At 56.5% G+C, this 24713-nt stretch overlaps 1 protein-coding gene across 1 annotated transcript in view; it reads left to right on the forward strand.

Moving 5' to 3' along the window:
• NDRG1 (N-myc downstream regulated 1) overlaps nucleotides 1–24713 on the forward strand; it is a 44561-nt gene that overhangs the window by 1806 nt on the left and 18042 nt on the right. Inside the window, exons 2-6 of the mRNA XM_004697383.2 lie at nucleotides 12093–12177; nucleotides 12991–13026; nucleotides 21393–21498; nucleotides 22734–22854; nucleotides 24578–24640. Coding sequence (XP_004697440.1) covers nucleotides 12115–12177; nucleotides 12991–13026; nucleotides 21393–21498; nucleotides 22734–22854; nucleotides 24578–24640 — 389 coding nt within the window. The 5' untranslated portion in view covers nucleotides 12093–12114. The remainder of the gene's footprint in view (nucleotides 1–12092; nucleotides 12178–12990; nucleotides 13027–21392; nucleotides 21499–22733; nucleotides 22855–24577; nucleotides 24641–24713) is intronic.

The raw sequence follows: 24713 nt of genomic DNA on the forward strand, positions 1-24713 counted from the left end.
CGTTTTGTCACATTGTCTTGTGTTTGAGCTACAGTATTGTGGGAAGAAGAATTTGTTAACCTGTGTTTTTGTTTTCTTTTGGAGAATGAAGTGACAGAAAAAGGCGGACAATTGTTTTCGAAAGCATCCGCTCAGTTACTAATAATGTCCTCACAAATCGTGTTACCATTCAACGTAGAACGATTTTATACAGCAATTGTATTGTTGGTGTGCACATACGCTAAGAAATAGTGACCGTAAGCAGTTTACCACCATATTTAGCACGTATAATTCTTTGATTTAAAAACCTAAACTCATTGCCATTAAGTTGATTTCCACTCATAGCGACCCTATAGGACAGTTAGAACTGTCCTTGGGCTTACAAACCTCATCTGTTACCCTCGGAGCTGCTGGTGGTTTTGAACTACTGATCTTGCAATTAGCAGTCCATTGTATAATCCACTACTACGTCCCAGGATTCTGTCTTGGAAGAAGTACAGCCAGAATGCTCCTTTTTAAAAACAAGGATGGCAAGACTTTGTCTCACATACTTTGGACATGCTACCGGGAGAGACCAGGAAAAGGACACCACGTTTGGTGAAGGAAAAGAGGAAGCCCCTCAACGAGAGGGACAACACCGAGAGGGACAACACCGTGGCTGCAAAAGTGGGCATGCTCACAGGAACAATTGTGAGGGTGGCACAGGACCCGGCAGTGTTTTGTCCTGTTGTACGTGGGAGCTGCTCTTAGTCAGAACAGACTCGGTGCACCGAACACCACCACCACCATCCTTTGATGGCAAACTGGATGGTAAATCTGGACTCTGTACTGCCCCATGCGTTCTCATGTTCTGGGATGGGAGGTCTAGAGGGAGGTGAGGCAGGAGGGGGTGGGGTTGATTTACGGCTCTCGGTGACATGACCCCTAGTAAGGCCATCATTCCCACCCCGTAGGGTCTATGTCCTTCTGTCTGAGATCCCTGCAGGTTGGAGAACACCCTTTTGGTGGTCTGACTGTTGGTGACCCCCAGTTACCTTGTGCCTTTGAGTAACCTGTGCCCACAGGCTTCTCAGGTCCTGGTTGGGTGACTGGGAACCAGCAAGTTTCTGCGGGTGTCCTGCCAGCAGTCCTGCAGGAGAGCTTGGACCTCTGCATAAAGGCCATTATCCACACACCACCTTCTAAGCCCACCACTAAACCAGTGACCGGAGGTCCATTGTGTGTCCCAGTCAAACTGCCTGGAGAGCTTTCAGGAGGGTGACCCCTGGGAAGCAGACAGCAGGCCTTTCTGCAGAGGCATTCCCAAATGGATCAAGCTGCCAACCTTCAGGTTAGCAGCCAAACACCTAGTTTTGGCAACCCCCACCCTCCATCCGGGACGCAGCCTTCTGCTGAGCCCCACTCAAGTAGCCATCATCTAAACTGAACCCCGTTCTTCCTTGGAGACACAATTTCAGGACCACAGCCCAGCAGCCCCGGCTCTTCCTGCCTGCATGGTCTGCAGGCTCCACCTGCCTTCAGGGGGCTCACCAGCCAGTGGGGGAGGGCACAGACTGCAGTGCTGGCTGGTCCGAGGTGGGGCGCATAGGAGCCAAGGGTAGGGCAGGCAGCCTGGAGCGAGGAAACTAAAACCCAAACCAGTTACGCCTCCCTTGCTGCCACTCCATAGATTCTGACCCCTGGTGTGCATGCAGGGCCACTGCCGCAAGGTTAGTGGTGAGAATTATCTAGAGGTCTCTTGGAAGAGAGGCCTGATGATCAGCGCTGAACCACCTGGAAAGCCTACGGAGCAGTTTCACACTGTGACTGGGGTGGCAGGAGCTGGGCCCGGGTGTAAGGAGCGCCTCTAGGCGCTCAGCTGTCACATGGCAGTTGCCGGAGGGCAGCAAAGGCCCCGCCCACCTCACCCTGTCACCTGGCACCTACTGACTGCCATCTCAGTGATTCTGACTCATAGGGTGCCTTTAGGGCAGTGTAGGTTTCCATAACTGTAACTTGACTGAAGGAGAAAGCCTCATCTTTTGCCCACAGAGGGGCTGGTGGGTTTGGACTGCTGACCTTGCAGCCCATCGCTTCACCACTGTGCCAAATGTCCATGGAATGAACTGAGCCACCCCTTCCTTTTCCCTGGGCCCTGTCAGTGAGCAGGTGGCTACCCCAGGGGCTGCCGGGCTGCCAGCAAAGGCCTGGACTCTGAGCTCGACCTGGGCGCATCCTCTCCTAGGACCCCTGTCCTCTTCCGCAGCAAGAAGGAACTCCTCGACTGCAAAGCTTGACCGGAGGCCTTGAAAGAGAAAGCAGGCATACCTAGAGTTCTTGTACTTTGCCTCCAAAGAGACTGCTTTTTGTTTTTGTTCGTTTGTGTGTTAAACAAACGGAAGGTTCCTGGCAGCCCCGCATCACGCTCACGTTGGGCTAGTTTGGTTATCCACACGCTTTTTCATAATTCCAGTGCACACCTCACGGGTTAATGTAGACATCGCCTTTGTGCTGGAAAGGCAAAACAGAAGGCGTGTGCCCCCCTTGGAGTTGCCAAGGTCTGGGATGAACTGGCAGCATCCCCAGGCTCGGCCTCTATGGACACAGTGTGGCCCTGAGCTGTTTCACAAATAGACCGAGGCCACGCAGAGGGAGCCACCTGCCCAGGGCTTAGCAGGGGCTCAGACTTGGTTCTCCAGAACCCGTCTCCACGGTCTTTTGGCTGGGATCCCAGGTGGTGGCCTGCCTGTGGGTCCCAGCGCTGTCAAAAGGCAGTGCTGCCCAGTAGCTTTAGGAAGTTCCCACTGAGGCAATGTTCCAGGTGGAATGTGGCTGTCCCTCCTCTCTGTCTGCTTGTCTGTCTACCTTCTGGTGTGAATCAGATGTTTTTGAGAGAGGAACGGAAAGGGTCTGATTCTGAAGGGCTCCATTCCAGAGGCCTGGGTCTGGCCGCAGGCTGCCCCCTGCAGGCTGGCCATTACAGCCCAGTGGAGCCTGTGTGGAGCTGGGAAGAAAGATGGCCCTGTGCTCTCCTGAGGGCCCGAAGCTACCATTTTTCTTAGAATCCAGCTTCAAAGAATCACACCCAGGCAGAGAGACAAGGCAGGGACATCTCTCACTCTCTCAATGAGCTATGATTTCCTTTCATCTCCTGCTTTGATCTCAGAAGTTCCTGATCTGGGCTAGGTGTCCCCATTCCATGGACAAACAAAGTGAGGGAGGGGAGGTAGGACCAGAGGAGGTAGGACCCTAGCCTGTTACTCTCTGGCTACAAGGGAGCATTGTCAGGCTTTGAACCAAGTAAGCCATACTCAAAGGTGGTGTCCTGTCCCATGACACCCCGTTGGCGAGACCCGAGAAACCAGGCCGAAAGGAAGGTCACAGGGAGGCAACCAGGGGGTGACTGCCAGGGACTCCTCACTGCTGAATGGTGAATCCAGGTAGAAAGCTGAGAACATGCCCGCGGGGCTGCCTGCTGCCCAGAGCCACGGAAGACACACTTTCAACAGTTCCTCACCACATGCAGGACCTCAGCTGGGCACCCTCTCCTCTGCCGTCACGGAACTCTCCCTGGCTCTCAAGGCCGGGCTGGCAGGCTTTTGCCGCCTCTCGGGGCCCCGCTGGGCTGGGATCTCTACTTGCCTCCTGGCCCTGTTGGACCTGAGTGTCTGGGGAGTTAGCATACTGGACCAGGAACCCAAAGGTTGGAGGGTCGAGTCCACATCTTGACACCTCGGGAGAGAGGCTCGACCGGCTGCTTCTGAGAAATCACTCACTGAAAACCTCACGAAGCCCCGCTCTTCTCTGACCCACAGGGGTACCATGAGTCAGGGTTGATTTGAGGGTAACCAGGGTTGCGATCCTCAAGGTCAGCAGTTCAAAACCACCAGCTGCTCCCCAGGGAGGAAGACGGGGCTTTTTAAGCCCATGAACAGTTACAGGTTTGGAAGCGATGAAACAATTCTACTCTGTCACTATGAACTGCTGAGCCCAAGGTCAGTAGTTCCAGCCCACCAGCTGCTCCTTGGGAGAAAAATGAGGCTTTCTACTCCTGCGATCAGTATCTCAGTCCCGGCAGCCCATAGGGACAGCTCTACTCTGTCGTATCAGGTCATTAAGAGTTGGAATGGACTTGATGGCCTGGGAATGGTCTAGTGGCACAGTGAGTTACAGACTGGGCTGCTAGCCCAAAGGTCAGCAGTTCAAGTCCGAGGATGTGAGATAAGGCTTTCAGCTCTCAGAAGGATGTCCAGCTTTGAAAACCCACATGAGCAGTTCTACTTTGTCCTGTGGGGTCGCCCTGAGTCAGAATCAACTGGATGGCAGTGGATGTTTTTGGTTTGGGCTCCCCCCACCCCACCCCCCATGCATAGAATGCACATGCTTGTTTTAACCTAGTATGTAGTAGACAACCAATATTGGTTAAAAAAAGTTATCTCATACCTCATATCAGAGAACATCAGATTGGAGGGCCATCCCAGAGGGTAGGGCCAGTAAGGCCACCTTGGGGAAGCATTCCGTCAGTGTGGCCAGCCCTGACCCCTGGGACCAAGGGTTTGGTGGAGGAATGCTGTTTCAGGCATCGTTTGGTGACCCTGACTGTGTGATCCTGACAAAGCAACTAGAAGACTCCCCCAGTCTTGTGTACAAGTGTCCCCCAGAGTCACAGAAGTCCCTCGAATGCCACCAGGGCCGTCCTTTACCTTCAGATGGTGGTTTGCCATCAGCTGGAACCCCAGGGCATGGCTGGGGGTGAGAGCCAGGTGTGGAGCCCAAAAGGGATGGGCACTGGCCGGACTGGTTGGACCGCTGAGCCCACACTGCCTCCTCCCTCGGTTCCAACCTTTCACCCTGGACCTGCCCCCTGGTCTGGGATCACGCTCAGTTCTGGCTCCAGCCAGCACCCCAGATGGTGGCTTGCTGACCTAGGGAAGGACTGGCATTTGTCTTCTCTGAGTACTGCTCCATCCTTCATTCTCTCCACATCAAACGACCCTCCAAATGCCAGAACCCTCCAGCACCTCCTGTCCAGAGGATCTCTTGCCCAGAGGGTCTCCTCCGCTATGCAGCTGGTTTGAATGAACACAATGGTGTGTCCGTGATTCAGATGGTGAGAGTCCTGTTCTTGACTTCCCTTCCCCAAGACTGGAGAGCTCTGGGGGAGGTCTGGCGTAGCCTTCATGTTGTTTATGAGGCTGATTACACAAGAAAACATTGACCACGAGGGCGGCCAGCTTCCTCACCATCCCCAGAGCCCTGCTTTTGTAAAGGCCAAAAAAACAAAACAACACAATGTCCAGAAATCCCGAGAACTGCCTTGTAACACGGCTTCAAAACCTGTTTGGCAAAGACACGAAGAAGGATGTGCCCCCTGAAGGCTGGGAACACAGGGCCTGCCCCCGAGCTAAGCTACTTCTTTCCTGCAGGCTGATGCAGCTATGGGACTGTTTTCCAGAAGATTCCCAGTCTCTGCCTCAGGGAAGAGATTGTGCTAACCCAATGAGGCACACTGGTTTTTCTTTCTCTCTCTCTCTCCCTCGCCCCTCCCTTGCGCCTTGTGTCCAGGGGAAAGACACCGGCCTTCACGTGGCTGGGAGCCAGATGTGTCACACAGGGGACGGGATCTAGGCCAGTTGCTGACAATAACAGTTGGTGCTGACTTGTCAACAGCCCCTTCCTAGCCACCACCCCCTCCTCCCACCCTTTGCTAGTGGATTAGCTGGGGTGCGGAGTGAGAGGAGAGGGTTTACTCCTGCCCTCCCCAGAGCTCTGCACCCACCCCACCTCCCTCTCGAGGGAGCCAGTGCCACAGCTTCTCCTGGGGGGAGGACCTGGACGCGTGGCCTCCGGGAAATCTGTTGATTTATTTTGTTCTTGCTGTTAAGACGGGGCACCGCAGAACATGCACCAGTTCAGCTGTCTCTGCAGCAACCGCCCAGCGGCCACGTGGACGATGTTCTCCCAGCTCACGGCCATCTTCGTCTTCTGCTGGGTGGTGCCCGGTGTGGGGGGGCCACGTGACTCCCACAGCTCACCACACACACCAAAGTCTCAAGGTCACGCCCAGCCCATCCCCTGGATGCAGGTGGAAGTGAGGGATTTCTGTGTATTTAGAGCCTTACTACCTGTTCCCTTTATGGTTGATTGAACCCATGCCAGGGTCAAGCCTGCTGAAAGCCTCTGGTGCCTCAGTTTCCCCACCTCCCAAGTGGCAACTGTGGTGGTGCCCAGCCCCTTGGGTCGCTGCAAAGCTCACGAGGGCACAGTAAGCCCTGTGTCAGTTTTTCGTGCGGCTGTTCCTACCTGGTGTCTTATATGGGGTCAGTAACCCATCCCTGGTCATCTTCCTGGGCAGGAGGAGCCTGGAGCTCCCAGGCCCAGGTGTGAGGGTCTGCTGGATGGCAACTCCCTGAGCGGCCACTCGGGGGCTTGGCAAAGAGGATGTGTAGGTGGGTCCTCCTGGGTGGGCTTAAGGCTGCTGGGGTGGGAGGGGTGCTCCTGTTCTTACAGGTGGAGGACAGAGGTGGGAGGAAGAGAGGGACTTGGTCCACATTTCAGGGCCTGTGAGAGTTCAGGTTTATTGTGCCGACCTGGCCAATGCACACATGCGGGAATAATTGAACGCAGCGAGATAAATGGCTCGGTGAGCCTCGCCTGTCTGGTCTCTTGCTCTCGGATGGTCTGACCAATTGCCTTAGCTAGTAGTTCTCAGCCTCAGCTGGCAAGGCTCACTTCCTGTGAGGCATCCCTGAGGAGAAGCCACATGGACCTACCCCGATGCAGCCCTGGGTGCTGGAGAAGCCATGTGGAGACCCCTGCCAGCACTGAGATGCTGACACGCTCATGATTCGGCTTTCCTCCTGCATTCGATGTCATTCCCTGTGGTTTGTGAGTTTGAGGAGAACTTTGTAAATCGATGTCGGACATATGGGCTAATATCGGACTTACAGGCTTGGACTGGACTGGGCTGGATGCTTATTGAAGAGTTACCCTTTATATAAAACTCTCTCTTATACCATATGAGTGTGTACGAACTTTGTTTCTCTAGTCTACCCAGAGTAACACAGGGCCCATCAGGCAGAGCTGAGCTGGGCAGTGGCCTGCCTGGAGTCCTGCCTTCCCTGAGTGTGATAAGGACCCTGTGGCGGCCACATGCCACACACGATGGAGCAAACTTTCTGCCTGCCATCCAGTCGATTCCAACTCACGGTGACCCTCTCAGACAGAGTAGAACTGCCCCTGTGAGTTTCTGAGACTGTAACCCTTTACTGGAGTAGAAAGCCTCATCTTTCTCCCACGGAGTTGATGATGGTTTTGAACCGCTGACCTGGGAATCAGCAGCCCACTGCATAACCACTACACCGCCACCAGGGCTCCTGGGGGAAGCTTTACAGATGGGAAGACTGAGGGCCGGAGTAAGAAATGACTTGATCACATCATATAGCGAGAGAGAGGCCGAGCGGTCCCCACCAGCTGCAATCCCAAGCCAGTGCTCTGGGCTCTTTGGGAATCCAGGCGTGCCTGGTTTGACCGCGCTTCTCTCCGGTGCGCACCACGGAGGCTGTGTTCTCTACTAGCGGCAGTGCTGCGGCTTTGCCCAGCACATGTGGGCACCGCCGTTCCAATGGCAGGTGCTCACTTCCCTTCTCACTGTGTTTTGAACTACCCCACCTTGCTGCTCCTGCTGCACCCTTTCAGGACTGTACACGTACAAACTGGGCTGCTGGCTGCGAAGTCAGTAGTTCGAACCGGCCAGACCCTCCGTGGGACGAAGATGAGGCTGCATGCGTCTATCAAGATTTACAGCTCCAGAAACTCACAGGGCACTCACATTCTTGCCTAGAGCATGGATGAGCTGCAAACCAATGAGTGTGTGCACCGTAGTGTCAGGTGTGTGGCGATCCATCCTGAAAACACCTGAACGCTCGTGAGACTGATGACATGCTGACGCGGAACCTTGGAGTAGGCCCGGCTGGTAGAAACGGGGCTCCCAGAGACTTGCCCCCAGATTTGCTCCTTTGTTCTTGTAGTCAGGTGTTCTGAGTCACCCCGGACACCGCCTAGTCCTGCTCCAGCCTCTCCCGGTTGTTCCGTTGTCTGAGCCAATTGCTGGAGCGGCTCTCAGTCCATCTTGTTGAGGGGCTTCCTCTCTCTCGCTGCCCCTCCACTTTACCAAGCAGGGTGTCCTTCTCCAGGGACTGCGCTCTCCTGACAACGTCCAAAGTACCTGGGGTGGAGTCTCGCCATCCTAGCCTCTAAGGAGCTCTCTTGGCTGTACTTCTTCCCTGACAGATGGCTTTGTTCTGTTGGCCGTCCGTGGTACATTCAATATTCTCCACCAGCACCACAGTTCCAACTGCATTGATTATTCTTCGTCCAAGCGTCACATGCTCCGTAGGCTGCCCCAGAAACTCACTCATGACCACAGAGTCCATTCTGACTCATAGCAACCCCATAGGAGGGAGGAGAAGTGGGTTTCCCAGACTCACTCTTGATGGGAGCGGGTAGCCTCCTCTTTCCTCCAAGGGGCAGCTGGTGGTTTCAAACCGCCGACTTAGTGATAATCACTGTGCCACCAGGGCTCTGCCCTTCACTCTCTAGGATAGATGTTTCAGAAGTGAGAGCCTCCTTCACTGTAAGAGAAGACAGCCCTTGTGTTCAATTGCCCACCCTGTGGTTGCTGTGTGGGGGTGACCTTCTTTGCCCCCATCATCGCCAACAGTGGATCTGAGAGGTGTGGCGATGACCTGGCCCACTGTTGTCTCACGGTCTCCAGTGAGTGTCTCGGCATGTCCCTAGCTGATTGCTCTCTGGAACGTAGCTCTTGAGGGTGGGCTCAGATTTGTTTTTGGTAATTGCCCCATCTGGTCTTCAGGGCGTCCTTTCCACTTGCCCTAGCTAGGTCTTTGTGTACCGTAGCTACTAATCCTTCTCTTTGTTGCGCCCCGCCCCATCCTTCTGTGGATCAGGTTTCTGATGAGACTGTTTTTTCGGAATCACGTTGCCAGGCTTTTCTCCCAAGGTGCCCCTGGGTGGGCTCGAACCGCTGATCTTTCGTCTGGCCGAGCCTGTTAGCCCTTTGACCCCCCTGGGGCTCCAGCCATTTAAAAGCCAATTTACACTTTCAAGAGCTGCGTGGACACAGAGGGCGTGCTTGCTAAGCTGAACCAGCCTGTGGTACCCCCCTGGGCCTTGAGGCCTCACTCTGCATCTGTGTCCATTGGTAAGGGGTGTGAACCAGGCAGGTGAACCCCCTGCTTTGCAGACTCAGTGCAGGAACAGGGCTGAGGCCACTCAGCGGGGGCAGAGGTCCAACATCCACCCCATGTGCCCAGAAGGTGTGAGGACCCCGTGGAGTCTGAAGTTCCACCAGCCGCCCACCTCCCATGCTGCAGGCAGGGTTGACAGTGCCAGGGCACTGGGTTTCTGGAAGGTTCTCTGGGAAATGCAGGCGAGGTGTCCCACGGGCCAGGGTCTCGGGACCTCAAAGGCGCTGAATTAGCAAGGCCAGCAGACCTTGGCTTTTCAGTCCCCTGCCTCCGGACTGGCAACTGCCCCGGAATGTTTGAGACTATAAGGCTGACTTTGTTTTCGGAATGTCCCGTAACATAGAGACAGGCTTGTGGGGCTGGTTATCTTCTGGGGAGCAAGCTGGAGCCTGAGACTGGCAGAGAGGTACATGTAGGACCTGGTCTTACTGGGGCCAAGGCATGTGGTGGCACAGGGGGGCTTTTGGGTGAGAGGTGACTCAGCTCTGTTGATACCTTGCATCTGAGGTGCCTCCCTGTCAGGTCCCGTGGGCTCACGGGCTGCATCCCAGAGGCTGGCAGGGGCTGGCGTGCTTGCTCCCCAGCTGCCGGCACCTCCATGGCATCCTGGGCATCTCAGAATGCCAGCTCCCACTTGGCAAAGCGGCGGTGGGGCCCTCTAATGGGAAAGCATCAGAATGAGCCCCAAATCCCCACGCCCGCTTCGGTACTCAGTCCCTACACCAGCCAGACAGGCCGCTACTCTTTTTCTCACTTGCCGCCCAGGACTAGGTCAAGTTAGAAGCCCTTCAGGCTGCCCGCCGGGCCCCAGGTGCCAGCCTTGGAGGGACTGCCCTCCTGGCCTGCTGGTGACACATTCTGGGCTTTCTCTCCTCCTTCAGGGTGCTGCCTGTAAGGCCAGGAGCAGCAGTCCACCCCTAGCGCCCTCCCTCTGGTTTGGCCTGGCTCCGAAGTTCTCTGACACCACTCCCAGAACTGGTGGGAAGCCCCAGCCTTGTGCCTCCAGTTTGTTGAAGGAAAGAGCACAAAGGAAGAGCTCCCCAGGGAGGCCTGAGGCCTTCCATGTCCCAGAGCAGGAACCCTGGTGGCACGGTGGGTTATGCATCGGGCTGCTAACCATAAGGTCAGAAGTTCAAAACTACCAGCCACTCTGAAGGAGAAAGAGGAGGCTTTCTACAGCCTCCGGAATCCATGGGGCAGTTCTACTCTGTCCTGTATGAGTGAGGATACCGGAGTGTGGCCGGCCAGGAATCCCAGGGAGTCTCTGGGCTCAGAACTTGTCGGGGAGGCAGAGGGGTTTCATTATGTAATGCCCTCCCTTCTGAGGTCAATGCCATCAGGTGACCATGAGAGATTACTGGGGGGGTCTCTCTGGCCCGATCACCTGACCACCTGACCGGACATTGCCGTTGAGTTGTGGTTTGTGGTTTGCAAAGGCACTTACATCCCAAGGATTGTTTGCTTTGTTTTTGCTTTTTAAGAGATCCTGTCTCAGGAACTGAGCACAAAGGGTGATTTCTGTGGATGTTACTTGGATAGGTCCTGGGTGGTATAGGGGTTATAAGCTGGTTGCAATCCAAAAGGCCAGCAGTTCAAAACCACCAGCCACCCTTCGGGAGAAAGACAAGGCTTTCTACTCTGATAGAGAGCTACAGCTTCAGAAAACCTTCAAGGCCAGTTGTACCTGTCCCGTAGGGCCGCTGTGAGTTGGAAAGGACTGGGCGGCAGTGAGAGTTTGGGAGGTGGCTAAGCCAGGCTGTTCCATATCGAGTTTTCTAACGGCCAAGGTCTGGGGGTGCCCTGGGGGGCTGGCCTGACACCTTCTCTTGTCACCACTCACCTCTTACCTGGTTCTAATCTGCCCAGCCAGAGTCGCTGACCCCTAGCTTGGGGTCTTGGCACCCTACCCAGGGGCTGGTGAGGATCCCATTTCCCTAGTGGACACCTGATGGAAGTAGGCTTTTTCAACATTTTCCCCTTTTTCTCCCAAGAAATTCCGATCCCAGGCAAGTGCTGCTGGAAGCACCTCAGATTCATGGTGCCTTTGGTTTTGAATTAAATTGTGGTCCTTGTTCTTCAGAAAACGCTTACTATTGCCAGATTGTGCGTGACTCCCCACATCCAGTTACTCGACCCCACGAGGGGTCACGACCGCCATTTGAGGGGGGTTGACAAAGCACAGTCAGTCCACTCTGTGGTCCCAGAGGGAGCTCCAGATGCCTGCACCCTGCCCTGACCCCCGAGAGCCAGCCCGCAGCACCCAGGTGCCATCCTGAGCTCTGGGCTAGCTCTTCACTTGCCACCTTGCTCCTTCCAGCCTGGCTCACCCTGGCCCTCTTGCCTCCCCTCTCCTCAGGCCAGAGCAGGGTCGTTTCAGGGTGCTGGGCGAGTCTCTGCGCTGCCCACCTGTTGGGCTTAGTTGTGAGGAAGGAGCAGGGTGAAGCACCGAATGTGCCTGAAAGTGGTGGCTGTGGTGGCCCTCTGTGGGCTGCCCTCCTGGTGGTCCATCTGGGAGGCCTGACTTTGGGGCAGGTAAAGCAGAGTCTGCTGTGGTGGGTGGGCCTGGGCTTGGGGGCGGAGCCTGTTTGCAGGTGGACCTGGACCTGGGGTGGGGACTTGGTATGGGTCCCACCTGTCTGTTTCGTGAGAAAGGTCATTATCTCCATGGACCTGTTTCCCTGCCAGGTAAATCTGCTGCAAGCCCCCATGGTCATCCTGGGACAGGCCCCCTGCCCCGAGATGCAGGGCCACTGGGCAGAGTCAGCCCTTGCCCTTTGACCTGTCTCCTTTGCTTGCCTCGAGTTTGCGGCCTCAGGAAACACCTCTCAGTGGCAAAGTCTGACCGATGCCCCCTGGTCTCCACAGGCAGGTGATAAGCAGGGACGACATGAATCGGGACATGCACGACGTGGACCTCGCCGAGGTGAAGCCTTTGGTGGAAAAAGGGGAGGTGAGTGGAGACGCTCCTGTCATGTCCCGTCATAACACACGTGCGTGCACATGCGCACGCTCACACACATGCGCCCACCGTGCCCTTGTTTCCAGTAGGTCCCCTTGACCAGGACTGCAGAAGAGGAAGGGCAGGTGCCAGTCCAAGTCTTGGCCTGCCCTTTTGAACCAAGAGACTGCGGGCCGGTTCCCTGAGCCTCCTCTCTGGCTCTGCCCCTCCCCTCACTGCTCAGGCTTATAATGGGAGGATGTCGGACTAGAAGTCCTCCAAGCCCCAGCCTCCTCTGGATGGTACCAGGACAGGCCACATGCAACCCGCTTCCCACGGGCCTCCTCACCCATAGTGTAGTGGTTGAGGCCAGACCACCCGGGTGCACATCCTGCCTGCGACCCCTGACCCCAACCCTTCAGCTTCACACAGCTGTCTCCAACAACAAGAGAGCATCCAAGCTGGAACTGGTGAGGCAAGCAAGGTGCCCAACCCAAGCTGTCCATGGGCAGTTCACGCCTGACTGGACCTCAATCCAAAACCTGGGCAGCCACGGGAAAAGGTATATGGAGGACCGTGACATGGCCAGGGAGGGCAGCTCTCAAGCTGGTGGTCATCTTAGACCATCTGATCTTTGTTCCCCACCTTCGAGGCTGGAAAAGACCGGCCCAAGTGTCCGCTCTGCTAACACGGGGCTGCCATTCTCAGCTCACCGTCTCTGTTGGTATTCGAGGGACCCCACAGGTGCAGAGATGGACTCGGGCCTCAGAGAAGGGCCCGTCCCAGGAAACGGGACCGCTGACTAGCCTTCTTGTCTCTTCACAGACCATCACCGGCCTCCTGCAGGAGTTCGACGTGCAGGCAAGTAAAGGATGTGGTCTCTCTCCCCCAACTCCCCGGCCCGCCCCCCCCCCCCCCCCCTCCCCCCCCCTCCTCCCCCCCGCCTTAAAGAACCCAACGCCGAAACCCCTGGGGACAGGGCGGGAGGAAGTGGTCTCAGTTGGTTTCCCACAGCCCAGGCGGAACAGTGTCAGTTGTTGTGGGTTTGGGCCAGAAAGCAGGAGCTGGCCAGTCGCTGGACAAGCAACACCAAGAACCAGCCCCCCAGGGCCCTTCCGCATGGCCAAGTGGGTCTGCTTGGAACCCCGTGGGGGAGCAGAGGAGGGAGGGAAGTGGGGTGATCACTCTGTACCACCTCCTAACGGCAGTCCCCAGATTGGGGGCCAGTCCCTGTTTCCCCCCACCTTTTAGTCAAACATGGACTTAGGAAGTAACCGTTAGAGAAATGTCCATAGATAGGGTGACTTTCTGTTCATGGACCTGCGGGGGCAGGGGGAGGCTGCCAGCAGGCAGAACAGAAGTCCCCAAGGTCCTGCTTTGTGCCAGGCCAGGCTGGCTCTCCAGTAGAGTGTTCACAGGGACCCTGGACTCTGGCTCAGCGGGACTAGACTGGCGTGGCCACGGTGAGCCTGCAGTGCCGTGTTTCCTGGCTCCCTTGGCTGCCCATCACCACGAGCTCCATCTTGCCAGTTCTTTGGGCATTGAGTCTGTGATGTGGGAGCCGTTTCATTTTGTGAATTGGAAGCGGCCTGTGCTACTTCTTGACAAGTATTTGGCATGTTAGCCTTTTCCCTAACCCAGGCAGACCCTCCCTCCCACCCCCAAAGTGGTGAACATTTTCAGATATAGTATAGCGCAGCAGGGGGGAGCCTGGGACACAGGGCAGCTGGGGCAGATGGCTCTGTGGCCTTATCTTGTTCCCCTGGGTGCTGTGTGCCTTGGCTCCAGTGAGGCTATAGGGTCCATAAATGGGGGCTGGGCTTGAGTGGTCTTGCCAGCTGCTCTCAGGCCCCTGCACCACACCTGTCCAGAAAAGTTCTGGAGCCTACAGAATATGGGCTGGACAGGGCAGCCCTGAGATGCATTAGCCAGGCTCAGCTGAAGGTTCTGTGTGCTGATGTTTGCCAACTTGGTGAGGAGAAAATGTGGGGGAGTATTTGGGATTCCAGCTTATTTTCTTTGGCCAGCATCCCAGGACTATGCAAGTTGGCAGATGTAACTAGATCTCCTGGTCCAGGTTGAAAAAACACAGCACAACAAAAACTCGCTGCCATCAAGTTGATTCTGACTCAGGGAAACTCTGCATGGGGTTTCTGAGGCCGCACATTTTTATGAGAACAGACATCCTCGTCTTTCTCCTGAGGTGCGGCTGGTGGGTTTGAACCTCCGACTTTGAGGTTAGCAGCCCAGTGCTTGCCAGTCAGTGCCGTCAGGGCTTCAGGTAGCGAGGTTGAAAGCCCGAGAGAAGAAAGTTGCATCTGAGGCCGCAGAAGGGCATGGAGACGGGGAAGGGGTGTAGGTTTGTCCACCATGGTCTCTGCTTCCTGGTCAGGGCGTGGTCAGGTTCTGTGATGTTCAGGACCTGCAAGAGGCGGAGGTACAATCCTCCTCCCTGTGGGAGGAGCCAGGACCATTTCTGGAAGTGCAGACACCACCCTGTCTGTCAGGGAGGCTGCTGTGAAGCTGAACACGTTTCGGCCTGGGATGCAGCCTGGGATGGACCAGGAGGACAGGCCAGGCAGTCCTACTGGAACTCTTCACAGTGGCCATCTCTGGGGCCCAGGAACACCCCCAAGCCCTCTGACATCTTCTCCCCATGACCCTGAAGGGCAGGGGTGGGGAACCTTTCTTCTGCCAAGGGATGTTTAGAGATTTATAAACATCCTTCTTGGGTCAGATTATCCAAACATTTAATTAACTCAAGCATTGGCCTTCAATCCACAAGGTCAACAGTTCAAAACCACCAGCTGCTCCTCAGGAGAAAGACGAGGCTTTCAACTCCCGTCAAGAGTGACAGTCTTGGAAACCCACAGGGGCAGTTCTGCCTTGTCCTGTCGGGTCACTATGAGTTGACAGCGAGCTCCTATGCTGGCTCGAACTGCTTCTCTTTGGCCAGCTGTGCCATGCTAGCTGGTATTGATGACTTCGAGGGTCTGCTGTGGTCTGCAGGCTGGATGGGGCCCATCCCTGCTGTTGGGGGGCACCTGAGACTATCCTCATCGTAGACTGCAGATGCAAGCCTAGAGAGGTTGGGCACCACAGGGCGCAGGAAGGATGACAAAGCCGGGCTCGGTCCTCACATCCCTGGTTGAAGGGCTGCTGCCCAAACTCCCTCCCTCCGAGGGCCGCCTTGCCTACTGGATTCATTTGAGCTGAGCACTGCTTCTTCTTTGGGTGACTGATCTGATTTGGTTTCCATGGGAAGCTGTGTTTGTGTGCTCCCTTGGGCTCTCTGGGAAGGAGCTGATGTCACCCCGGGCGGAGCGGGGGCTGGTGGGCATGGCCTAGCCTCTGAGGTCTCCTCCCCACTGCCAGCCTGGTGTGGTTCAGCTGTGGGGCATTTTCCCTGCCCCTGGATGCAGACCAGCACTTGGGAGATGCCAACAGTACCCTTTCTCTGATTGCTTCTTGTTCCCATGCCCGCCTGGCTGAAAGTGGGCAGAGCCCAGAGGCTCAGAGGTCTTCAGCTGGCCACTTCCTACTACCCCTGCCCCGCCTTGCCCCACTTTCCAGCAAAGCTGACGGGGGTGGGGTGGGGTGTTGGAGGGGGTCTTATAGCATTCCAGGGACAGATGGCGTGGCCTCTCATCTGGGTCAGCATGACAGGAGACCTTGGGAAATGAGCCTGGTTGGTGCCCTCCATGGGAGCAGGGAGGGCTAGAGGGACGCTCACTGCCCCAGGGGCAGGGGGGGTGTCCCCAGGGACCCATCTGAACTGGGTCAGGCCCCTATGTTGACACTGCTACAGAAAGGGAGCAGCCAGGCAGACGCCCTGCTGAATTCCTCCTCTTCTTACATCTCGATGCGGAGACCCCAGAAAAGAGGCCCGAGAAATGAGAGGAGTGGCCACAGGTCCAGTCTGACCTCCAAGATCTTCCAAGATCAGTGGTTCTCAACCTGCCTAATGCCACCACCCTTTCATACAGCCCTCATGTTGTGGTGACCCAACCATACAGTTATTTTCATTGCTACTTCATAACTATAATGTTGCTACTGGTATGAATCGGGTGACCCTGTGAAAGGGTCATTGGACCCCCAAAGGGGTTGTGACCCACAGGTTGAGAACCGCTGCTCTAGATCTTGCAGGGGAGGGGGGCGTGGTGAGGGCGGGGGCATGTGGCAACCCCAGGGCTGCGGTGTAGTTCCTTAGTTCCCAGGGGCACCCACCCAGCAGCAATGTGGGGGAAGACCTGGGGATCGGATTTCATAAACCTGGCGGCCGAGAAGATCCCAAGGGTGGGCGGGGGCAGCATTGTGCTGTCTCCCGGGGCTATGCGGAGTCAATAACAACTCATTCATGCCCACCAACAAGCCACAGCCACATCCTGGCATGCAGCCTCTGTAGTGGGCTTTTATCATTGCCCGCCCCGCCCCCCCTCCCAACTCTGGGCCCCCTCCTGGCTGGGTGGTGTTTGCTCAGGAGAAACAGTGTGTGTCCTGCTGTGTGCCTCGCACACACACTCAGCTCTAGGGTCAAAAGCACAGACACGCCTCCCCCTGCCCCCCACTCCTGCCCCCTGTAAGGATAGACCATAGCCAAGATGGGAGTGGGGGAGAACTCTTTGTGTTCCACAAAGGTATTGGTTGGGCTGGGAGCTGGCTTCTGCTGCCTCATAGGCTAGGTCTGAGGCTACGTCCGATGCGCCAAGACGGAGGGCTACTCTCTAGAGTGTTCCCCCACCCCCTCTGGCCACAGGAAGCTGGACTCTAAGTGGCCGGCTTATAGTCTCTAACTGTGTCATCCTCTTACCAGTCAAGTCTTTTATTGTGTCCCGAGCCTGCTGGGAGTGGGGGATTAAGGAGGAGGCTGAGGCATCTGGTCCCCAGAGGCCTGGGTCAGGCAAGCTGGCCCTTGTGGCTTCGTGGTGATCGTCTTTAATTCGCTGTGGAGCGGCCCGCTGCTGCCTGCGGTTCGACGTCTAGCCGCAGCCTTTCTGGAGCAGGGGGGCTTGCTGGTCTCCTCCGAGGACAGACCTTCTCTAGCACAAAGAGTGTTCGAGAAGGCTTAGCACTTGGACAAGGTTACACGGCCAGTTTATCAATAGGCTTGAGTAAGGTCGCTCCACCCACTGTACCTATTGAGTCCATTCTGACTCCTGTTCCCCCCACCGCCCCGTTGTGTTTCAGAGTAGAATGATGTACCCTAGAACTTTCAGTAGGAGCCCTGGAGGCGTAGAGGTTATGCATTGGGCTGCAACCCTCAAAGTTAGCAGTTTGAAACCACCAGCTGCTCCTCCGGAGAAAGAGGAGGTTTTGTGTGCTCCTGTAAAGAGTTACAGTCTCATAGCCCACAGGGACTGTTCTACCCCCATCCTATAGGGTCACTGTGAGTTGGCATCAATTTTGCAGAAGTGGGTCACCAGGCTTTTCCTCAGAGGGGCCTCTGGGTAGACTCGAACAACCAGTCTTTCAATTACCCTGTGGGCCTGCTTTATCCAGGGACCCCTGATGACCCTAAGAGGTACGTGTTTGCTCCTCATGAGCCCGGAAGCCCCAGTACAACTGGCCATGGCTGTCCCCAGCCCCAGATTCCTGCCGGCTCACAGTCAGCCTGAGCCTGGAGCTGTTGTCCTCACTGTTGTGCGATGACCGCTGGAGCCCCAAGCATCTTAGCCATGTTCCAGGTGGATGCCAGGGGGGGAGACGGAAATCAAAAAAAGCCCGGTGTGGCCCTTTAAAGAAATCCTCCTTCAAGGCCTGCATCTCCCACTCGTCCTGGGCTGCAAGGAAGTCTGGGAAGGGAGAATTTAGTACTTGGCTTAAAATTAGATTTTTGTGTTTTGAAAAGAAGAAGAGAAGAGGACACGTTTGGGACGTAGCCCAGGAGTCTGCCATGTCAACAAAAGCAACGGCAAGAAAACACTTCCCGCCTCCCAGCATCCCTTGCAGGACCGAGGGGAACCGTCCCAGAGGGTTTCCAAAACTGTAAATCTTTATGGGAGCAGACCGCCGCCCCTTTCTCCCTTGGAGCCACTGAGGGGGTTCGAACCGCTGACCTGGAGCAGACAACAAGCCGCTGGGCTGCTGTAGTCCAGGAGAAAGCTCCCAGGCCGCCAGGAGCGATTGACGTTGGTGGCAGTCGGCCGTTTTCCCAGCTGGAAACCTAGTGGACTGTGTGTCAGAAAGCCTCTCCTGAGGCGGACACTGTGGCTGCAGGGCCAACCTCTCCCCAGGCGGTCACTCAGCAGGTGTGTGGTTATCCCTGGCCGTACTATAGACAAGTGAACCTGGACTCCGTGAGGGATGGGCCTCCCCGGGAAAGCGCTGTCTGAGGGGCAGCAAGAAAGCTAGGGTCACAGACCACTCTCGCCCCCCTCCGAGGTTGGTTCACCCTTTCTTGATGCCACACCTCCCACGGAGTGTAGAGCAGGGGGCTGAAGACCACAGGCTTTTGCTCTCTGCTGCCCGCCTTCAGATCCTGCTCTGCCAGTCCAGCTGTGTGGCCTTGGGCAGGTTCCTGAGCCTCTCTGGGCCTGTTTCCTCACCTGTAACGATGGACAGAAGTGACCTCATGGGGGTTGTGTGTGCGTCTAAAGAGAGAACAGACTGCTGCCAGCTGGCCCCATTAACACCTTCTGCCCCAAATGCTGACCACCAGCCCCCTCGCTGCCTGGGACTAGGTTCCAGATTGACCCACGGGGGTGCAGAATGCAGAAGAAGGGCCTGAACCCTGGGTTTACAGGCCAGTGGGGAGCCCTGCCTGGCAGGTGGGCATCTATTTTTTGGAGAGTGCCAGCGTGGTCAGCTGGGGTGATGGGGCCAGCGAGCCTGAGGGAACAATAGAGACTGTGGAGCCCACAATAGACTGTTGTTTCTGCCGAGAGTCAGAGCCAGGCTGGCCCTGCAGATGACTGGGGGCCCAAGGGGAGCTGATCCAGCACCCCGACTTCTGGATTTTTCCAGCACTTGCTAAGGGGAAGGAGGGTGGGGCAGGCCGGAGCCAGCTCTGTGTCCCAGGGATCTTGTTCTGTGATTAGACCTCCACGCTGGGGTTGGTTCGGCCCTTGACCATGGGAAGGGGCACTAGTAGTCCCAGGGGAGGCCAGAGATGCACCCTTCTGAGTGCTCCACTTCCCATGTGCCCCCGGGGAGTTTCAGGTGCTTGCTGTAGGGGTCCTCAGAGTGAGGGCAGGGGTCCCTGGCAGACTCTGGTTGAAAGCTGGCTGCTGCTCTTCCACAACCCGAAGGAGGCACCTGGAAAGTGGGAAGGCACCTGTGTGATGGGAGCCAGGCAGGTAGGTGGGGGAGGGGGGGTGGTCCTATGTGATGACAGCCAGGCAGGTAGGCTGTGGGGCAGGTAGGCATAGCGAGGATTGGTCCTGTGTGATGAGCAGGTGGGCAGGGTGGGGGCTGGTCCTGTGTGATGACAGCCAGGCAAGGCTGCTGAGTAGGGTCCCCTACCCCCACCTCCACACCACCTTCATGGAGGTTGCCAGCATTGGCCTTCTCCCTGTGTAGGCGGCAGTGACTGGCAGAGCTTACATTCTCGCTGGCTTCTGGGTTCCGGCTCCACATCTCCCAGAGCCTTCCCCACTTTCTCAGATGCCTCAGTCACTCTTTGTGAAAGAAATGTCGCATGCTGACCCACGGTGACCTCCTGAGGTGAATGCTCAGAAGCCATTAGAGCCAGTGAGGAGGGTGGGAGTGGGTGCCACCTCCCAGCTCCTGAACGGGGGTCCCTGCGAAGCTGGCTGCAGCTGCCACTCCGGCTTGTGACGACCCCGTGGCTGTCCGAGTAGAAGTACCCTTGCTAGGGTTTCCAAAGACTGAGAATTCAGAAGTCTGTTTTCTGGACTCCTCCCGGAGGATTCGAAGCTCTAACTTTGGTTAGCAGCCAAGTGTGTTAAGGAACCCGGGACCCGAGCGAGTGGCTGACTTGATTACCATGTCTGCCAACTGGCGTCACCTACCCTTGGCAGGACTCTCACGACGGCTGGGAGGGACGGTGACACACCTGGGTGGAAGGTGAAAGGGTATGTAAAGGCAGGTCCCAGCAGCTTCTCCCACATGAGCCCGGGGGGAGGGCCAGGAGGGCGCCACCATAGAGGGGAGGTCTCTGCCATCAAGCGTGGAAAGAGCTGGATGAGTATTCTTGCTCCTGGATGCTCCCAGGGACCTCGAGAGACACAGGTGTGGGGGAGTGGGTGGGGTCTGAAGGTACAGGTGTGCCTGCAGGTGATGGGCTCAGAAGGGGTGGCATGGCAGTGAGGACGTGGTCCCTGGTGAGGCGGCGTGTCGGATGGAAGGAACTGAGGATTCTGGCTTCTCGGTCCTTGAAAAGTCACCCAAGAGAGGCCAGCACCGTGGAACAGAGACAGGAGTGCCTGGCTGAGTGACCAGCTCAGCCTCACAGCCCGGGGAACTGGCCTTGGCCAGGAAAAGCCCTTCTGGGAAGGAGGGCAGGAGAGAAGGAGGATGTGGTGTCAGGAGTCTTCACGCCAGGAGTGGGTTACGTCACTCAGCCTGCATGAAGTGGGAGTGTGGTACCTGTTGGCCCCTGAAACCCCCAGGTGTTGGTTGGAATCACGACCAAGTCCTCTTTTCTTGGTTTTTCTCTCTCTGAGCTGGTATTTTCAGACAGGCCCGTGCCCCATGAGCACAAAGTAGCTGCTGCTGTTGCTCCAGCCCTCCTTCCCGGCTAGATTGAGCATCGTCTACTCCTGGACAGCTAGAAGCGCATCTGGGTGGGCTCTGGCTGCCATAGCCCATCTCACGAGCCCTCCCCTGACCCTGTAGATCTGTGGGTGATCAGCCCCGGGGAGCATGTGGAAGGATCAAGGGGCTTGTGGGACCGAGGGAGGCAGTGAGGCAGATTGCAAAGGAAAGAGGCAGTGTTCTTGGACCAGGGAATGGATTCTGGGCAGCCTCGACCCAACAAATGTCCCTCGCAGTTAGGGTCCCTTGTGGGACAGGCAAGGCACAGGGCAGGGCATGCATGATAGGCCAGATGGAGAAGATGGCCCTGTGCAGAGAGGGCTCCCGGGTTGGGCCTGCCTTGTGAGTCCAAGCTGGGTGCCTGCCTTCTGCTTCCTGGTGAAACTCTTCTGCCTGGTCCCGGGAGCTCTCCCCATGGTCAATGAGAAGTGTACCCCGAGTGCTCTGGGAGCCCAGCAAGAGCACACTGACCTGTCCCCACAGCCCTTCCAACAAGGCCCGTCTCTCTGTAGGAGCAGGACCTGGAGACTTTATTCGGCACCATTCACGTCACGCTGTGTGGGACCCCCAAGGGGAACCGGCCCGTCATCCTCACGTACCATGACATCGGCATGAACCGTGAGTTCCCAGGAGACACGGCCCCTGGTTGGAGGGGATGTGGGGGCAGGGGGCAGATGGAGAAGGGGTGTGAAGGGAGTGGCAGGGGTAGGCTGGGGAGTGTGAGATTGAAGGATTGCATGGGGAGGGGGGTGGAGGGGGTGGCAGCGAGGTTCACTAGCTGCCTCATCTGGGAGGAGTCCCAGCCACCGATGGGATGAATCAGGAACGTCATGTCCGGAGGCTTAGAACTGTCTGTGTGTCAGAGGCTGTCTGTCCATGAGAGGGGTTGTGTGTTTTTGTTTAAATTAAGTAAGCAGCTCGGTGACTTCAGGGTGTTCACAGGGCAGTCAACCACTGCTGTCAGCTTCAGGACATTGTCAACACTCCACACAGAAACCCTCCGATGTGTAGGTGCCACCTGACACCTCCCCATCCCCCCTCCATTCTGGTCACCGTGGGCCACTGCCTGGACGTATCCATTGTGTGGCAGCACGCTGCAGAGCTGAGTCGTGTGCATCCTTCCATCAGTGTGGCCGCAGCGGCTTCTACCTCTCGTTGTTAGGAATAAGGCTGCCGTGAACATTTGGCAGCAAATCCTTAAGATGATCCAGGTGTTCTCCCGTACCCCCTTTCCTGCTTTTTAGAATCCATCACAGAGTGAAATCCCAGACATCAAGCCATTGCCATCGGATCCATTAGGACCCATGGTGACCCTACAGGCTGGAGCAGGACCACCCTAATAGTCCTTATGGGGAGGGTCCCAGCTTCCCCAAGGCCTTCGGGGCCACTATTGACTGGAAGGCCCCCACTGGGAGTCCGACGTCTGGTCCTCGTGTCTGCTGACCACCTCTCCTCATGCACCCACTCCGCTCTATAGTCTGACCTTTATCTCCCGAGAACATGGGGCAGGGCTACAGAGGGGCTGCCCACATTCTCTCCTGTCCATTCCCCTCCCCCTCAACACCCCCCTAAGGAACAAAAGCACAACAACAACAACCAAATCTTGGCTCCCAAGTAACCTCCTGAAGGAGCCTTGGTGGCACAGCTGCTTGAGCATTGGGCTGCTAATGAGAAGGTGGGTGGCTTGAGCTCACCCACCACTCCTCGGCGGAACCAGGAGGCAGGCTGCTTCCGTGAAGATTTGTAGCCTGGGCAGCCCAGGGATAGCTGGGTAGGGGGACCGTGCGAGACTGCTCTCCAGAGAGGGCCGCTGTGAGTGGGTGTAGCATGCTCCCCCTTGTCTCCTCATCCAGACAAAACCTGCTACAACCCCCTCTTCAACTCCGAAGACATGCAGGAGGTCACCCAGCACTTTGCTGTCTGCCACGTGGATGCCCCCGGCCAGCAGGACAGCGCCGCCTCCTTCCCCATGGGGTAAGGGGCGGGGTCCCAGGGAGCCCAGGGGAGGAGGAAAGCCAGGCAGCGTGGGCAACAGTGGAGGCATTAGACTAACTGTGTGGTCATTGTGTGAATGGTGATAAAAAGCTATGTCGCAATGCGTTCCCCAGTTGAAGCTTTCTCGTGTGAATCCTTCATGGATATCAACCATCTGTCAAGGAGCTCCAGTGGCCTAGTGGTTACACGCTGGGCTGTAACCTCAGGGTCAGCAATTCAAAGCTATCAGCTGCTCCGAGGGAGAAAGATGAGGCTTTTTACTCCTTAAGAGAGTTACCAGGGCCAGTTCTACCCTGTCCTGTAGGGTCTCTGTGAGTTGGACTTGCCCTGATGGCAGTGTTGTGGGGATCATCTCCACCAGGCTGTGGGGCCATCTCTCTCTTGTTTCCAAGCATCCCGCTGTCCCACCTGCCGCTACCACGCCAGCTTACTCCAGTTAGAGGAGAACCGAGCTCTACAGGTGTCCTCTTACAGCCAAGAGTGCCAGGCCTTTCTCCAGTGGACCCACTGTGTGGATTCAAGCTGCCAGGTTTACCTTTAGCAGCTGAGGGAGTGCTGGCTATGTGTGCCACTCAGGGAAACCCCTGTCCCCCAGGCTGCCTTCATTAATAGGGGCCTGTGAGCGGGCGATTACAGGAGGCTTTCCCCAGCACGCTTTGTGCACCTGCTTTGCTAAAACAGGGTTCAAAGTCCCACGGGAAAGTCCCTTGCTGTGACCTTGGGCACAAGGACAATGTTGTTTGGGTTCCTCCTGAGGAGATGGGAAGGGGAGAAAGGGGGAGGGATCCACTGCTGTCAAGTTCATTCTACCTCATAGTGACCCTGTGGGGCCGAGCAGAGATGCCCATGGGGCTCCCAAGGTTATCTTCTTTATCAAGCCAACTGCCGCATCTTCTGCAGAGTAGCTGGTGGGTTTGAACCACTGACTTTTTGATGAATGCCTCATGATTACCTATGTACCACTAGGGCTCCTAAAGAGATTGGGGTGGGGTGGGGCTACCCCCAGGGAGGGCATCAGGGAGAGCTGAAAGAGGGGCCTGCTCTGAGAGCAATGGGGTTGTGAGAAGGAGGGCTTTGAAGTCTCCACCCCACATGAGACCCGGGTTCAAACCCCCGTAGAGCCACACCACTCCTGGCTCAGCCTCAGTGGAATTTGTAGTCTGTACTAGGAAGGACGAGTGACCGGCTGATATTTCGGGGATTATGGGAGCTTAGTGTAGGTCTAGGAATCCATCTTCAGCAAGAAAATCCAGTTGCCATTGGACTGGCCCCCACCTCAAGAAGCCCTGTATAAAAGGTTGGACAGAGCTGGGCACACAGGGGTCTTCAGTGGCTGATCCTTGTGAGAGTTGATTGTCAGGGCTTTCTCCCAAGGTGCTCTGGGTGGGATTGAACCTCCAACTTGCTGGTGAGAAGCTAAACACATGAACTCTGCACCACCCAGAAACCTCAATCAATAAACAATAAAAGGAGGAGAGTTAGGGATGGAGTGGGGGTATGTCACCTCCTGGTGGGGGCTTCCTGGGTGCTGTAGTACTGTGGATGCTGTGGGTGCCTGAGTGAGGGTCTCAAGGGAGACTAGACTTGGAGTCCGGGTGCAGGTGGGGTTGTTTCATGCTCTCTCCCTTCAGTCCATTTCTGGGTGGACTGTCCACTCCCACCGGGACTTGACTAGCTGATTGCCTCTTTACACCTTCCCTAGGTACGTGTACCCCTCCATGGACCAGCTGGCTGAAATGCTTCCTGGAGTCCTCCACCGGTTTGGGTAAGGGTGACTCTCCCATTGGGTAAAGGTGGGGGTGACTTCCTCCACTGAGTAAGGGTGAGGGATGACTTCT

This window comes from Echinops telfairi, unplaced genomic scaffold, assembly GCF_000313985.2.
Source record: "Echinops telfairi isolate 266 unplaced genomic scaffold, ASM31398v2 ScPeMD7_1;HRSCAF=3_0, whole genome shotgun sequence".
NCBI lineage: Eukaryota > Metazoa > Chordata > Mammalia > Afrosoricida > Tenrecidae > Echinops > Echinops telfairi.